The sequence below is a fragment of the Zalophus californianus genome, chromosome 7 (genome assembly GCF_009762305.2).
Source record: "Zalophus californianus isolate mZalCal1 chromosome 7, mZalCal1.pri.v2, whole genome shotgun sequence".
Classification (NCBI taxonomy): domain Eukaryota; kingdom Metazoa; phylum Chordata; class Mammalia; order Carnivora; family Otariidae; genus Zalophus; species Zalophus californianus.
In genome coordinates this window covers 14,980,926-14,998,207 of record NC_045601.1, presented here as the reverse complement: position 1 = coordinate 14,998,207, position 17,282 = coordinate 14,980,926, and the positions used below count along the sequence as shown (strand labels likewise).

Sequence of the window (17,282 nt, the reverse complement as noted above, 5' to 3'; positions counted from 1 at the left end):
GTCTGTTCATATTTTCTACTTCTTCCAAATTCAGTCTTGGTAGGTTGCATGTTTCTAGACATTTATCCATTTCTTCATAGTATGTTATTACGATCCTTTGTATTTCTTATAATGTTTCCACTTTCATTTATAATTTTTATTTATTTGGGTTCTCTTTCTTTTTTTTAAGATTTATGAGAGAGAGAGAGAGAGAGAGAGAGCACATGCATGAGTGGGAGGGGCAGAGGGAGAGGGAGAGAAAATCTCAAGCAGACTCTTTGCTGAGCACAGAGCCTGACAAGGGCTTGATCTCATAAACCTGAGATCATGACCTGAGCCGAAATCAAGAGTCAGATGCTTAACTGACTGAGCCATCCAGGTGCCCTTCTTTGTTTTTCTTGGTTAGTCTAGCTAAAGGTTTGTCAATTTTGTTTATCATTTCAAAGAACCAGCTCAGTGTTGTTAATCTTTTATATTGTTTTCCTATTCTCTATTTCATTTATTTCTGCTCTAATCTTTATTATTTCCTTTCTGCTGTCAATTTTGGGTTTAGTTTGTTTTTCTTTCCTAGTTTCTTGAGGTGGAAAATTATGTTGTTTATTTGAGATTCTTCTTCTTCATGTATGCATTTATCACTATAAGTTTCCCTCTTAGAACTGCTTTTGCTGCACCCCTTAAGTTTTGGTACGTTGTGTTTCATTTTTTTTTTTTTGTTTGTCTCAATATATTTTTTATTTTCTGTTTGTTTTCTTCTTTGCTCAGGAGTGTGTTGTTTAATTTCCATGTATTTGTGAATTTTCTAGCTTTCTTCCTGTTAATTGATTCCTAGTTTCACATCATTATGATTGGAAAAGATCCTTGATATACTTTATATTTTCTTGAATTTGTTGAGACTTGTTTTGTGGCCTAACATATAATCTATCCTGGAAAATGCTCCATGATCTGAGGTAGGGGGTGGAGGGCCGCTGAGCAGGATCTGCAATCAGCTCTGGTTGGGTGAGGTCATGGGCTATGCTCCCTGACAGGGCAGTACCACTGGCTGGACTCTGTGACTGGGTAGGGCTACAGGCTGAGCTCTGCAATCACTTCTGGTTAGGCTGGAGAGCAGGCCATGATCTTAGACTAGATAGTGCTACTGGCTGGACTCTTGTGTTCAGGTAGTGCCACACGCAGGGCTTTGCAGTTGGACTGGGTCTCAGGCTGGCTCTTTGATTGTGCAGGGCTGCGGGCTGTGCCCTGGAACTGGGTGAGGTGATAGTCTGGGCTTTGCCATCAGGTGGGCTGCTGGCTGTGCTACCCTACTGGGCAAGGTCACTGGCTAGGCTCTCTGATAAGGAGGGACCTCCAGCTGTATCCCAAACGGTGTAGAACTAGAGACTATGCTCCATGGTTGAGTTGGGTCACTGTCCAGGCTTTCTTGTCATGTGGAATCACAGGCTATGCTTGGTGATTGGTTGGGGTCACTGTCTGAATAAGGTTGAAGGCTGTGTTCAGCAATCAGACAAGGCCATAGGCTGGATTCTATTGCTAAGTGGGTTTGTCAGCTGGGCTCCGTGGCTAGCTAGGGTTGTAGGCTGGGTTCTGTGGCTGGGCTAGGCTGTAGGTTGAGCTCTGAGCTTGTCCAGGGTCACTATCCAGACTCCCTGATTATGTAGGGCCAGAGGCTATGCTCAGCAGTTGGGTAGGGCTGCTGGCTTGGCTCCTTGCTCGAGCAGGGTTGTTGGATGGGTTCCATGGTCGCTTGGGTTCCCTAGCCAGGCCTCTTGGTGGGACAGGATGAAGGCTATGCTCAGCTGTTGTGTGGGGCTAGGAATTAGCTTCCCTGCCCAGGTCAGATGGTAGAAAGGGCTCCAAGGTCAGTATGGCCCATTGTATGGGGACCAAAATCAGGCAGAACTGCCAAGTGAACTTCGAGGTCAGATAGGGCCAGTGGCTGGGCTCTGCTGATGGGCAAAGATGCAGGCTGGGATCTCTGCTTGGGTGCAGCTGCAAACAGGAATACGATTTGCTGGTAGCAGTAAGCCTCAGCCCCCTTCTCCCTCACTAAATGCTCCCCAGTAATCAAGCATCAGAAGTTCCCTTAGTGGTTCCCATGAGTTGAGACCCAAGTGGGCCTCCTGGGAAGGACGGGGAAGCCAGGGGAGCCAGATACCTATATTGGCCAAGTGGTGCCCTCTTGGTGCAGCTCCGTGCCAGCCAGGAAGGATAATGCAGTCAGAGTGTGACCACACCTCTTACCCTTTTACTGTGGTCCTTCCTGGTCTCTGGGGTCCAGGCTGGTGCTTCATCCTTACCCTTGGGTTTGGGGAGTTTTACAATGATGCCTTGTCTATAGATAGTTGCTTGTTGGTCTTTTTGGGAGGGGGACTTAAGTCAGAGATAACCTATATGACCATCTTGATGATGTGATTCCTCCACATACTTTTGGATCTACCCCAGAGCAGATATTCACGGCCAGGGTATAAAAACCAGAACTGTAACTGATGGATTGCTGGAGGCTCAATATAGACAACTGGGTTAAAAATTCCAGAGGATCCAGTCATTGGAGGGGGCTGCACAATTTTGTGAAATTTACCTCCAGGAGCTCAGCCAGGTTCCCACAGTAAATATCAGAGAAAAGACTCCTTGTACATCTGCTGAAAAGTTTTTGTTAAATAAGCCTGAGGGGGGGTTATAATTATGGGTAAATACTCTATTACAGATAAAGATTTTAGTCTCAGCTTTAACCTCCATCAGTAATGGTCCTGAATTGGCACACAGGGTCTCTAAATTTATACTTCTTCATCTATAACACAGAGAAATTTGACAAAATGTCCTCTGAAGCCATCTCAAGTCTATGTATATTTCTGCCCAATTAAGTATGTAAGGATTAAGTACATTGGCAAGAGAAACATACGGAAACTCCAGAGAGGGGAATAGAAGAAAATGTGTATCTTATGAGTTTAATTTCTTTTTAAATATTTAAGAGAATTTTCCCCTTTGGAGACAGATTACTATTTATCTGTCTTTTACAACATGGATCCCAAATGCCATAATTTTTACAGCATCATGGTTAAACATTCGCCACAAAGGAAACTGTGATAGGATTGAAATAAAATTTACTAAGCACCCACTTTGTGCTAGGTGCTGTGCTAAGTGTTTTTCACATTAATTTTTATAATAACACTGTGAGCCAGGTACTCTGATTATCAGCATTCTATATACACAAGGGTTAAAATAGTTCATTATTCAGGTCATGCAGAAAAGTGGCGAAGCTCAGACTTGAACCCAGGGAGTCCTTACTTTTAACCATTGGTATACAGTTGTTGTTTTTTTCAACTTTAACTTAAAATTGAATTAAAAGGCAGTATGAACAAATATTAATATATTAACAAGTCAAAAATTACTGCTAAGCTTCCCTTTTCACTCCTGATTCTCATTTTCCAGAGGTAACCATTTCCATCTCTTGTAGCTCTGTCTTTGGTTTTAACTTCTGTATTTCTAAGTGGCATGTTTATGTTGCTAGTTCTTGATTTTTAAATTTTAGACATTATCTATGTTTCTACAGTAGTGATGGAATAAACTTCTACCTGACTCGACGTGGCTCCAGTTACTGTTTCAGCACATCTTATAGCTGAAGAGATAATGATTGTTTGCATGATTTTGGTCATTTAATATGGCTACTTAATATTTTTTATATCTAAGCAACAAACTATCTATGGTTATATTTCTTTTCTTAAATAACTTTTTGTGTTATATGGAATCAGTAGCTCTCTCCCTCTCTTTAAAACACAACTATTCCTAGCTTCTATCCTCTCTCTATGGAGTTAATAAAACTCCTTCCAGTATGGTTAAGCCCATCCGGTAATCAAGTTTGGCTGTCTTACTCCTTGGAGACATCGCTCCCAGAGCACCCAACTCCCTACTCCAATCTGAACAGGGATGCTCCAGGCTGCGGGGCAGCTGGTATCTGGGACAGTCCCTCACCATCCATCCTGGGCATTGACTTCTCTCTCTCTCGTGTTGAATATTATTTTTCTTATCATTTTAGTATATGCAATCTATCTTTCATTAGTTTCCTGAGGCTGTATGCATTAAGAGGTAAGTATTTTATATATTAAATGGCAGGTAGAGTGTCATAAATTATAAATAATCTTCTCAGCTTTTTGAAGGCATTGTGTCATTATCTTTTAGCTTCCATCCTTATTTTGGAGAAATCAGACTTTTTCATCTTGGAAACCTTCAAGATCTTCTCTTTGTCTCCTATGTTCTGTAATTTTATAAGGGCTTTGCTTTGTTTTTAATTTTCCTGGGCATTTGTAGGACTTGTGCTCTAGAAGTACAATTGACCCATGAACAAAGTGGGGTTTGGGATCGCCAACCCTGCACAGAGTTGAAAATCTACATATAACATTTGACTCCCCCAAAACTTAACTACTAATAGCCAAGTGCTGACCAGAAGCCTTACCAAAAACATAAATAATCCAATAACAAATATTTTGTAGGGTATATGTATTACGTACTGTATTCTTACAATAAAGCAAACTAGAGAAAAGAAAATAACAAGGAAGGAAAAATAATCTACAGTACTGCATATTTTGTTGCATAAAAAATCCACAAATAAGTGGACCCACACAGTTCAAACTTATATTGTTCAAGGGTCAACTCTACACATTTTTCAGCTTGGGGAATTTTTTTTTTATATTACTACATTGATAATTTCTTACTCTCTATTTTCTTTATTTTTTTGTGGGGGACTTTAATGGAATAACTGAATTGGATTTTAAAACTCTTTCATGAATCCTGGCTGTGATATAAGGCTGGCTAGTGACATGGTGGGAGCTGGGGCAATGGGGTGGGAGTCATACTATCTGGTATAGAGCATTTCTTTTTTTTAAATTCTTTTTATTAACATATAATGTATTATTTGTTTCAGGGGTACGGGTCTGTGATTCATCAGTCTTACACAATTCACAGTGCTCACCATAGTACCTACCCTCCCCAGTGTCCATCACCCAGCCACCCCATCCCTCCCATCCCCCACCACTCCAGCAACCCTCAGTTTGTTTCCTGAGATTAAGAGTCTCTTATGGTTTGTCTCCCTCTCTGGTTTCGTCTTGTTTCATTTTTGCCTCCCAGAGCATTTCATTTAATCTCTCTATTCTTCATATAGTGGCTCCAGCCTCAGTGGTGCCCTGTAGCCCCAAACCCAAAGTCCCTCTGGATTTGCCTCCTCCAGAGAGTAAGCCTCGGGTATTCTGCTGGAGTGAATGAGGCAGAGTGGTCTGGCTAGCTTGGATTAGAGGGAATCTGCCAGTCAAACCACTCCTTCTTCAGACTTTCAAGAAATCTTCCATTTTAACGCCCCACAGACCTACTCTTTCCACTCCCGGAGACTTCTTGGAGTTCTGTGGCAGGAGTCAGCTTTCTATCCTCCATTCTGCAAACACCAGTAACTATTCATCTATCCACTTCTGCCTTCCAAAATTCTGATGGCTGTCTGTCATCTCTATCATCTTCTTTCCCGGTCTCTTTGCCATTGTGGGTTTTGGCCTTTTTTCCCCTTTCCTATAATTTTATTGGGGTTTAGAAGTAGGTAAGGCAAATGATAAATTTGCCATTTTTTTTTCCCTAGGCAAAGAACTTTATTAACTTTGTTTCAAACTTTATTCCCAGGCTTCTTCAGCTTAATTAGCTGCCAAGAATGAATTGTGTGTAAGCAAAAACTGAAAAGAGCTGCAGTGTCCAAGGGGCTTGGGCTTAAAAATATTAGAGATCTAGATTTTATCAGATCCATGAACAAAATTTTAAAAAGCAGTCATAATATAAAATAGCAGCTCCCAGTAACTTCTTCAAGTTTTATGTTCTTCAGAAGTTGACTCAGTTCAGTTTGCTTCATCCTTGGAAGCTTCATCAAAATTCTCCACAAGATCTGGAACTTCATCATCCTCCTCCTCTCTGGTAGCAAGTGGTGCTTTTCCATCCACAGATTGTTTGGGCAGAGCTTCAGCCAGTCTTCTTAAACTAGTCAGACTGTCTGCACCAAGTTGGTTTAAGATACTGGGTAGCATTTCTGTCAGCTGCTTTGTCCCAGCATGGCCTGGAATGGTGAAAGTGTTCACTGCCAGTGATGCCTGAACTTTGGGGTTGTTAAAATGGATCACTGTTCCTTGGCTTGTGAACATATTCCCTTCTTCAATACCAGAGGTGTTGTTTACCCCTAACTTCTTTAAGGAGAAATGAAGTTTTTTATCATCCGCTGTAGCCGCTCTATGAACCACCTTCTTCTTTCGGCGAGCAGTTCCTTTCCCGCCAATGCGCACTTGTGCTTGCAGTTTGGCGAGTTTCTCCTGGTTCATGATAGTGTCTTTCATCTTGTTGGAGTGGAAATGGGACCATGTCGGGGAACAGGGTTGGCGCTCAGGGGGTCTCGGGCGGACCAGCTGAGATTAGGTGCACACATGCGGGGACGCAAGATGGCAGCTAGAGCTAAATTTGCCATATTTAATTAGATACTGTTTTGATTTTCTTACATTTGCTAAATTACAGTACTATTAGGATTTTAACTGTTTTTAAACACTTCTCACTGGTAGATATCATTACCATGTTCTCCAGGAGTATTCAGGGAACTGGAGGCCAACTATAACTCCAACAGCTCAATTACCAGAATTTCAAACATGAGAGAATCCATCACAGGGCTTTAATCTTACAAAAATGGAAAAATGTCCTGCTAACGATTTTTTTTAAAGAAGAAATGCTTTTAAAATAATCCCAATACCTAAAAACTGTATTTTAATATCTATTTTCATTGGTTTAAATAGTTCATAAAATAAAGTAAGTATATAAACTCTTTCATAAGATTTCATAAATAGGTCTGTTTATATTTTGTAGTATTTTTAAGTTAAGCAACTTGGCTATCATGGCCTAAATGCAATGGAAGTAACAAAAGTGTGGACAGAATCTTCAAGGACAATCTAAGGGCATGGAGTAGCAATACTTCTTATGGGGGTTTTATGGCATTTACTAGTAACCACTGGAGTCTGCTAAGGTTTGTAAAAATAAGGAAGGGGAATAGGAGGTAAAAAAAAAAATCCTTTCTGTATGCATTTTTCATGGTCACTCTTTTTTTGCTTTTTTTGGGTAGTGTATTGTATGCCGGTATGATGTGCTACCTTTGCTACACAAATGAAGGTAAAATCACAGTGTGTGGTCTGAAGATCATGCAACACTTCTTGCAAAACAAAATGTTTTAGACTCTAAAAACTCTAAGAATACACTGTAATCTTTCTTCAAACACTATATGCAGGGGAAAAAAGGTCTCTTTTCTATATATGTAGTAGTGGGCTCATGACCCACAAAGAAATAAACAAAGTGTCAGCTCTGTTATAGACACATCACTGAGGCTCAAGCAGCTTAGGATGTCTTCCTGGTGCACCAATGACATTAACCCCATGACAGCATATCTTCTAGACTCGACTCCTTAGTGACATGGGACCTGTTTGCCCCAAAGACCTGCCCTGCCCAAGTCTCCCCTCTCTCAGCAATCTTGTCTAGCTTCCTCCTGATTTTCCATCTCAATTCACCATCTCACATCTGCCTCTGTATCCTGGCCAGGAGCACAGATGTTCAAGAGCCTACTTACTTCCTTTAGTTGTTTTAGGTTTTACCTGCTGCTCAGTGAGCTTCTTCTGTATTTCATCCGAGTCACAGGAATCATAGACTATGGGCTTGGCCAGCTCTGACTCAATGTGAGCCAGCCACGTCCTTAGGCTGCTCATGTTCTTATCCAGCTGCTGTACGGCAACCAGGGTCTCCTTTAACTTCTTTACCCTGTGGGCAGAGGAGAGACTTCACTCAAGTTTCCCTTGTGGGCAAAAGTGAGCACTGGGTCTAAAGCCAAGTTACCTAGAGCCAAAATCCAGCCTAGCTCAGCCACTTCATGGCTGTGTAATTTGGAGCAGTTGTACACCCTTCCCGTGTCTCTGTTTCCTCATCTATAACATAAAAGTAAAGGAAGAGTATCTGATATTTGAATGAGTTGAATAATGCAGGGTCCATGGGAAATATTCAATAAATATCAGCTATGATGATGCTCAATATAGTGATAATGATATAACAGAGACAGAAACCTCATGGTGTCATAAAAATTATTTCCACACATTATGTAATTTACACTCATATGAAGAATACCTGGGAGGAAAAAAAATGAACATTTCCAATGGATTGTCACCAAACAGATTATGAATTCACAGTTCTGATTACTCCAGTCCTGATGGGATGTATTTCAGCATCCTTGTGGCAGAAACTCAGTTAAAAGAAGAAAGCACACTTAAGAAGAACTATCAGTGAGCGATCATATGCATTTCATGCCAGACTACATTGAAGGTGACTAAGGATCATTGGATTGCCAATGGCAGATACAAGGCCAATCACCAGCCAGTCTTCACCTGCAAAGCCTAGTTCAGTGCAGTATTTTTTTGTTACACAGCATGTTTTTTTAGAAAAAATGTTTTCCCATTCTTTTCAGGAAGGAGTAAAAACCAAATTGCTTAAGACTGCTGCTTATCTAACAATCATGTGTGGACATCCTATGTGTCAGATGCTGGGAAGACAAAATAAATAAAACTTGATTATTTTCCTAACGAAATGTACAATCTGACTGGAAATCTGGACATGTACACAATAAAATATAACACAGTGTGGTAAGAACTAAACTAAAGAAATGAACCAAGTCCCTGGCTAATAAATAAGGAGTGAACAATTCTGTCTGGCCACGTTTAGTAATTATTCACCCATTCATTCCCCATTTGCTCATGTCTGTGTTCCTTCTACAAACATCTGTGATGGTAGGTAGACATAGCACTAGGAGACAGAAATACAGTGAGGAGTGAAGTTTCCTTCCTGTCACTGAGGAGCTTAGACTTTGCTGAAAGAGGGGAAATGAAGAAGTAACATTAGAGCTGCATCTTGAAAGGTGGATACAAGCCAAGCTGAACATTTCTGGCCTGGAAAACAGAGAAGAAAAGCAGAGATTTTTGAAGGCACCGTGTCATAATGTCAGGGGGCCTAGGGGTGGGGAGGGTGGGGAAGAGAATCAGAAAATGAGTTGCGGTTGTGCTGAGGCAAGATGGGTGGACAGACTGGAGTAAGATTATACAGGTCCTGCAGTGACATGACGACGGCGTTGTGTGCAGTATAAAGATAAAAAGGAACTTTGCCAAGATGTGTCAGCCAAGGAATGATAGGATCAGGTCTGATTTTGAGTAAGTCTGAAGTGAGGTTCATGTGGAAGTCCACTCAGGTATAAGAATATCTATATTTGAATAACATTTTCTGTTCGTAAAGGTGCTCTTAGGTGCATTTACCTTATACTGTTTTGAAAAAAAATGTGTGTTTGAAAAATTATGTTCATACTCCACAATATATTCTATTAATAGGAAACCGAAAACATGTGTTGCTCTTTGTTTATCATGACTCATAATTCCATTCAAGGTGAGACTTCTCTAATTAGCTTTGTAAGTACATATCGTACCCTGCCCCCAGGGCAGTTCAAGGTGTTGGCCTTGAACAATAATTCCAAGAACATTTAAATACAACCTACTCACATTTTCCTCATATGTAAGACAAAACTCACCTGAGGGTCAGTCAGTGAATAGTTTTAGAACAGCTACGGGGTGCAAAGCTGTGGGTGCACATTTTATCAATGACCATGGCATGGGCTTGGAATTTGACGTGGCCCTGGCCGTCCTGCTTTAGTGGCCCAGGCTGAAAGGACAGTCTACCATCAACAAACACACGGAAATAGGACTACAGAACAGCTCATTGCACTGAGACGTCTGTCCTGGTTTTACCTCTGTAAAAAAGTCCTTTTGGGAACTTCTCCCACTTGACCAGCTTCCTGTCTTCAGATCCGGTAGGATCTGAATGCTGACGATGCTTTGGGGTGGGGTTTTATAGCAACCTCATAATATCATAAGGGTTTGGTGTGGAGTGAGAGTTTGGCAGAAGACTTCATTCCGCGCTTGATTTCTTCCTGCTTTCCCTTATTTTAACTCCCTGGTATTTTTTTTTTCTTTAAATTTTTTATTGTTATGTTAATCACCATACATGACATCATTAGTTTTTGATGTAGTGTTCCATGATTCATTGTTTGTGCATAACATGTATCATATGACCTCACTGATATGAGGAATTCTTAATCTCAGGAAACAAACTGAGGGTTGCTGGAGTGGTGGGGGGTGGGAGGGATGGGGTGTCTGGGTGATAGACATTGGGGAGGGTATGCGCTATGGTGAGTGCTGTGAATTGTGCAAGACTGTTGAATCACAGATCTGTACTTCTGAAACAAATAATGCAACATATGTTAAGAAAAAAGAAAAAGAAGAAGATAGCAGGAGGGGAAGAATGAAGGGGAGTAAGTCAGAGGAGGAGACGAACCATGAGAGATGATGGACTCTGAGAAACAAACTGAGGGTTCTAGAGGGGAGGGGGGTGGGGGGATGGGTTAGCCTGGTGATGGGTATTAAAGAGGGCACGGCCCTGGTATTATTCATGCACAAGTTCCTCTGCCCATGTTAAATTCCTTGGGAAACTGGAACTGTGAATTTCCACTTTTGGTTTCCCCCCTCCCCTGCAGTGTGACCCTCAGCACTTGGCACAAAGTTGGGCACGACTTAAATGCCTGATAAACATAAATAATTAGTATTCTAAATAAAATAATTTTACTTAGTGAGGATATTTTATTTTTAATTTAGTTGATATTAAATGTATACTTAAATTTTTCCCCTAAGTCCAACATTTATAAATGGTCTGTTAAATACTGAAATTTATTCATTTTCTTGGTTCAAAATTCACTTACAAAAATGATCAAAAGAGTTAAGGCACAAAAGAATGTGAGTAAACACTGTTCTACTAGATATTGTCTACACTAGTCAAATAATTTACAAGATTAGTAATCTTGTATAATATTGAATGGGTTCCAACAGCCAGCAGTGAGTGTGTAGTATGTCAAGGGCATCGTGACATGGAAATGCTTGTTCATATAGTCCATTAGAGACAAGTTCCTCTTTCAAATGAGTGTGTAAACCTCAGTAAAGTCAATGGGGGTGAACATTTAAAGTGGTTTTCCTTTCTCATTTTTTAAAACATGTATTTGAGTACAAATAGCAAAATGCATTGTGTGTGCGTGTGTTGGGGGGAGCAGATGTGAGCTGAGGGGAAATGGGTAGTAAAGCCCCAAACATCTTCCTTGAACTTATGAAAGTTGATATTTGCAGGACAGAGAGCATTCCTTTTTTTTTTTTTTTCTTATTTAAGAGAAATGTCCCATATTTTTTCCATTATTTCTTTAAAGGAAATCCTTGGGTAAAGTATCACAATGTTTTTATTTATCTACCATTTTAAGAAGTTTGAGCAACATTCTTTTTGGTAGCATCCAGGCTTATAATTCAAAATGGATGTTTGCAGATGTTACAAGTCTGGGTAAGTTTAGCAAATCTTGTGCATCTCTAAGTTCCTGTAGCTGATGGGTCTTCTCACAGTCCAGTGTGCCTCATGGGACTTCACCTTCCTGAGAAGGAGTCTCCTACTAAATCCAGCTGCATGAATAGCTATATACACACATATACACTGCATGTATATATTTATCGCTACTTTCCTTCAAACTAATTTAGTAAATCCATAAACCAAAACAAAAAAAATCACATTCTAAATATAATAGAACCAAAAGTACCATTAGTAAATCCTATTCACCAGTAGGAACTCATCTGGGGGAATGTTATGGTACAAGAAAAATATTTTTAAAAATGAAGTTAAAATTCCTAATGTTCTCACTGAAAAAAAAAAGAAATAAACATTTGCATAATGCACAAAATTACTATTTTAGACATAAATTTTAACATTTTGCACATGTTTTAAAACCTTTATACTAGTCAGTAACCAAAATGTACTGACAAACCTACACAGAAAGAACTCTTTCTCATACACAAAACCCTCCAGGCCCCCGCTCTATGGGCAGAATTTTATTTAATAAAGGGAAAACTTTCCGCTACAAAGCTGTGAACTGGCTAAGGCTGAATTTCAGTTTCATCAGGAGCCCATCCTTTAAATAGCAGATGATGGACCAACTGGATCTTCTTACTGGGTCTCTTTGCGGTGTCTCAGGCTCTCTACTGTAGCATTCCCCTTGTATGACACATACAGTCCAGGGACAACTGGAATACCAAGCCATAACCAAGTCCATTAACCTTTCCCTCCAGCTCTGCATGCCCAGTAGGGGGACAAGAAAACCACCCGACAAAGAACTCTCGGGAGTCCATGGCCAACGAGCTCCTCTAACACCAAATCATCTCTACTAACACTGGCAAAAACAATCACGGATTAAAGATCCAGCATCTATCCTACGAAGCCCACGTAACATGAAAGCTATGCACAATGGAAGAAACTCAAGGAGATGCCTGCCTTGTGACATCGCAGTTACATTCTGGGAGATCTGCATCCACACAGCCGTCCTCTGCCATCCTCAGGGCACACAGATCTTCTGCCACCACCATGAAGCTTCCAACTTGCAAAAGTTAGGTCTGCAGAGCAAAAGGCTAAATCCACAGCAAAAGGTCTGCGTGGAGATGAAAGTTTCCCCTTGTCTGCGTATGGAAGTATGAAAATGCTCACTCTAAACAAATGTTGGTAGGTCTCTGCCTGATAATATGACACTGAGCAGTGACAAGTGGTCATGTTTCTAAATAAAACCTACATTCATTAACATGTGCCAAGCCTGATCTCCTGGAATGTAGGCCACGAGTGTAAGAAGGGGAAAAGGCTCAGTGTAATCTGCAAGGAGGGGGAGGCTTTCTAAAGAAAGAAGGATATAAAAAATAAGGCCGGCTGCAGACACTGACACTCTGGAAGGACAGGCAACTCTTCTTGTGGGCTGTTTGTTGAGTTGAAAAGGATTTTTGAAAAATGATAAATCACCCAAATGCAAACAAAACCTCCACAAGTATGGCAAGTTGTGGTAGCAAAAAAGAGCGACTTTTTTTCCCTTCTGGTTGAAAGGCCAGCTAAATGGTGTAAGTAGGAGTTTTAAGGGTTGTTTGGGAAGGTGGGATGGAAAAGATATTCTGTAGAAAAGTGGTTGGTCTTCACTTTTCAAAAGACTATGTAAACAAGAAAAGTAATTGAAGAAATATTATTCTTCCCTTTCATATTCAAAACCTTTTGTCCTTTTAAAAATAATGACGCAAAGTGACAAAAGTAACATGTTCATTTTAAGATAATATAATAAGTTATCTGTTCATTTGCTTGGTGGGATTCAGATAACTTTCTTTTGTGAATTTCAAGAATTTCAAATTTTCTGTACTGAATCTAGGTTAATTTTACAATTCAAGCTTTTAAAGAAAATGAGCTCTCAAATTATTAATTACTGATAATTTAATAAAATGTGACGAATGCTGGCTGCTTTAAATCCTTTTTGGATCAAGGTATTCATACACACAAATAGATTACAAACAAACAAATGAATAATGAACATTTGCTAAATTCTTTTTAAAGGCCCTATATGATGAGCTGCAAAATAAAACAAAGCATTTGGGTCTGGTTGTGTGAGATAATTGCTTTTAAAACAGAAACATATTTTCTTTTTAAAAGCAACAATTTTATTTTACATGAGAAATATACTCCAGAAAACTTAGTTATAAATAAAATTATTTTTCAAATCCTGCTATTTAAAGATATCCTATTGTGAATTCATTATAAAATAATCACTCCTCTAATATATTATTTTTAACAATCAGGAAGATACACATATAGGCTTTGGTTAAAGGAATATATTGGTCATGATTCCATAACAGTAGACAAATTTATTTTTTCTTGATTATGACTAATACCTCTGAAAACCCGAGATCTTTGAAACCTTGTACTGCCATTATTTTCCTAGTTCAATTCCTTTTTACTTTATTTAGTTTTCCTCATGGGTTCAAATTTTTTTCGCATGCTCATTATCATTAGGACATGTATTTACTGCAACAAATTAAACATAAAGCAAGTTACTGTAAGGTCAAAAAAGGGTAACAATATCAATGTCCATCACTAGGGAAGATACTGGATAAATCATGTAAATTAAAACTATGGAATACTCTGTAGCTGCCTAAAAGAACAAGATTGCCATATGTGGCATTTTATAGTTATACATGGTCCTTCCTCCTGCATTGTCTCTTTGGAGCTATGGCAGTTATTTTAATGACTATTTTGAAAATGAGGAAGCTAGGGCTCAGAAAGGTTATGCAGTAAGCCCTAGGTCACACAGCCTGAACACGATGGACTAAACTCAGGACTCTTGATTTGTTCTGTGCAGTCTCCGTGTTTGCTGCATCAGTACATTCCTGATCCTGGCCAGAGGTTTCCGAATTGACCCCCATGAGGTAATGCCAGCCATAACCTCCAAGAATCAAGTTTTCTTCTTGCTCTAGTGTGGGTGGAACCCCTGTTAGACTGAAATGCCTTCTAAGGGCAGCCGCCCCAACTTCACAAAGCCTCCCTTGTGCTGCACATGTGGTTTATCTATACAGCCTCGAAGCTCCTTCTGGGCTGAGAACTGTCATGTGCTGAGTGCTCTGCGAAGTGGTTCACAGGTACTATCTCACTTAGTCCTCCTAACAACTTTTTACACCTGTGGTAACTGAGGTACTGAGAAGGTAAGGAACTTGCCTAACATCATAGTGTGGGTGAAGCAGCGCAACGTGATGATTCAGGCAGGTGAGGCCTTAAGTGCATGCTCGGCTTTATTCTTGTCTGTACGTGTGGCACTTTGCATCCTATGTCTTAGACTGGAGAAATGCAACAAATACTGGAGTGATCATTATGTGCAAAGAGCTATGCTGGGTTCCGGCTTCACTACGGACATGCTTACAGTGTAGCAGAGAGATGAAATTGTAAACAAACAATCACACAAGATACTTATTACAGCAGAGGGAAATTCTATGAAGGAGAGGACAGAATGCCTGCTGAGAAGGTAAGAAGAATCTCACCTAACCCAAAGAAAAGGAAGAACATGAAGAGCCATTAGGAGCGGGCCAGGCTGGATGGGGGCAGGAAAGTGAGCAGGCAGATGTGATGGAAGGAGGAAGACCTGAGGTGAGCTGTGTGTATACTTGCTCCGTACCCTTATTCAGTGAGGCACCATTTTCTCTTTTATCTTTTACATTCTCTAGGTCTGGGGTCAGCAAACTATGGCTGGCCACCTGTTTTGATAATAAAATGTTATTGGAACCCAGCTGCAGTTTTCTGTTTCCTTACTGTCTATGGCTGCTTTTGCAATATGGCAGAGGGGTTTCAGCAGAGACCATTTGGCCCACAAAGCTGAAAATATTAAGTAGATAGTCTTGTGCAAAAAGTTTGCCAATCTCTGCCCTGTAGCAACATCCATAGACTTCATACACAGAAGACATTCAGTAATTTTTTTAAAAATTATATTTGTTTTTACTCTACTTCTATATAGTGTTTAAGGGAATTATAATAAATACAGAGTTGAAAAGCAAGAAGCCACAAAGGACCACATATTGTATGATTCCCTGTATATGTCCAGAATAGGTAAATCTGTGCTGGCCTGGGGCCAGTGGAAGGAGAGAGGGTGGAGGGGAAAAAGATGATTAAGGCTTTTATTTGGGGGTGATGATAATGTTTTAAAATTGATTGTGGTGATGGGTACACAGGTCTGTAAATATGCTAAAAATTACTAAATTGTATACTTGTGATAGATGAGTTGCATGGTATGTGAATTATACCTAAATAAAGCTGTTACTGAAAAAAAAAAGTCCCAAATAACTTAAATGTACTTTTGTTTTGGTGATGGGGATTTAGGTTTGGTAGAGGGAAGAGGAATATCCTTATGTTAGAGAGTACAGTTAATTTAAAAAACAAAACAAAACAAAACATCTTTACAATAGAGCACACAACTTGAGTGTGACCTTCCTAGATACCCAAATGAGAAATGTTCAATAAAACACTGTCTGTTATAAAAAGCACTGAATGGGGCTCCTGGGTGGCTCAGTTGGTTAAGCATCTGCCTTTGGCTCAGGTCATGATCCTGGAGTCCTGGGATCCAGTGCCACATTGGGTTTTCTGCTGGGCTTCCCCCCCTCTCCCTTTGCCTGCAGCTCCCTCTGCTTGTGCTCTCTCTCTGTGTCAAATAAATAAAATCTTAAAAAAAAACAAAAACAAAAACACTGAACAACTAATGCTAAATGACAGAGTTCCTGTTATCCTGAGCTCTAGAAAAACTACTATGTGGGGTTTTTTATAGGGTTCACAGACAAAATGAGAGCCAGAATCCTAGCAGACAGTTTTATAGAAATTAAAGTACACCAATGACTGTTTCTTATGTTGACTCTTAAGTCAAGGGCTCAGACATGCTTTGGCCAATTGTCTTGGCCAGTACTGACCAACAGAACTTTCTGGGATGAAGAAAATGTTCTGTATCCGCAGTGCTCAATAAAGTAGCTATTATCCTCATATGGTTATTAAGCCTGGAAATGTGACTAGCGAAACTGGCTGTAATTTAATTAAAATTAACTGTAATTTAATTGCATCCCATTTCAGTTAATTTAAATAGCCACAGGTAGCTAATGACTATTAAATCAAACTGAGCAGGTCTAGAAAGTATGGGCAGGATACTACAGCATTATCCACTGAGACCTAAAAATAACTAAGCAAATTTTGTTGCCCTAAAAAGCTGACAATTCTTAGTGCCAGTTTAAAAATTCAAAGCAAAACACATTTATTTTGTACTCAGAATGATCTAAGCTAATCCACTAGTGATAGGAAGTTGGCTCAAAGTTATGCATTCTATTTGTATGCAATAGGTTAATTATCAGTAAATCTTCTTTCTTTTCTCTTTCCTGTTTCTGTTAGCTGGGAAACTGTTCACCTGAAAATATGATCTTCAGAAATAACCTCTCCATTCCCACAAGAGCACCAAAACAACACAGAAATATCAAAAAGCTCAACTAAGTTGTGTTCTGCCTTAATAAATCAGTGCGAAAAAAAACATGGAAGAGGTTAGAGTGGTGAATGGGAGTGACCCATAGAAACTTGATATTTGAGCTGGCAGCTCAGAGTTGAAGATGGGTGTGGGGGACTGTCATCTAGTGTGCGTACTCTCAAAGTTCTGATAAACAAGGAAATGGAAAATAAATGTGATGGCCGAGTGTCATTTAGGAGGGGCTTCAAAGAGACTATGAATCCATTGTGGCATTAAGCTCTAGAACAAATGAATGGTCAACATGTCATCTAGTATACTTTAGAATGAGGCAATGAAAAATAGACAACAC

General features: G+C 39.8%; 2 protein-coding genes and 1 long non-coding RNA gene across 3 annotated transcripts in view; 1 reads left to right on the top strand and 2 right to left on the bottom strand.

Moving 5' to 3' along the window:
• Positions 1-17,282, bottom strand: part of SYNE1 (spectrin repeat containing nuclear envelope protein 1) — a 454,337-nt gene that overhangs the window by 36,714 nt on the left and 400,341 nt on the right. The window contains 1 exon segment of the mRNA XM_035728590.1: positions 7,626-7,788. Within this exon segment, the coding sequence (XP_035584483.1) occupies positions 7,626-7,788 (163 nt within the window).
• LOC113927002 (transcription factor BTF3-like) lies at positions 5,596-6,565 on the bottom strand. The gene has a single exon (XM_035728591.1). The coding sequence runs from the start codon at positions 6,330-6,332 to the stop codon at positions 5,844-5,846; it is 489 nt and encodes a 162-aa protein (XP_035584484.1). The 5' UTR covers positions 6,333-6,565; the 3' UTR covers positions 5,596-5,843.
• On the top strand, positions 9,079-17,225 carry LOC113927003. Its single transcript, XR_003521479.1, has 4 exons — positions 9,079-9,221; positions 12,216-12,642; positions 14,920-15,087; positions 16,864-17,225. It is a non-coding gene; the product is annotated as an uncharacterized LOC113927003 (long non-coding RNA).

Bases quoted from the DNA above. Each gene is read 5' to 3' on its own strand.
- LOC113927002 (XM_035728591.1), bottom strand. From the start codon at position 6,332: ATGAAAGACACTATCATGAACCAGGAGAAACTCGCCAAACTGCAAGCA.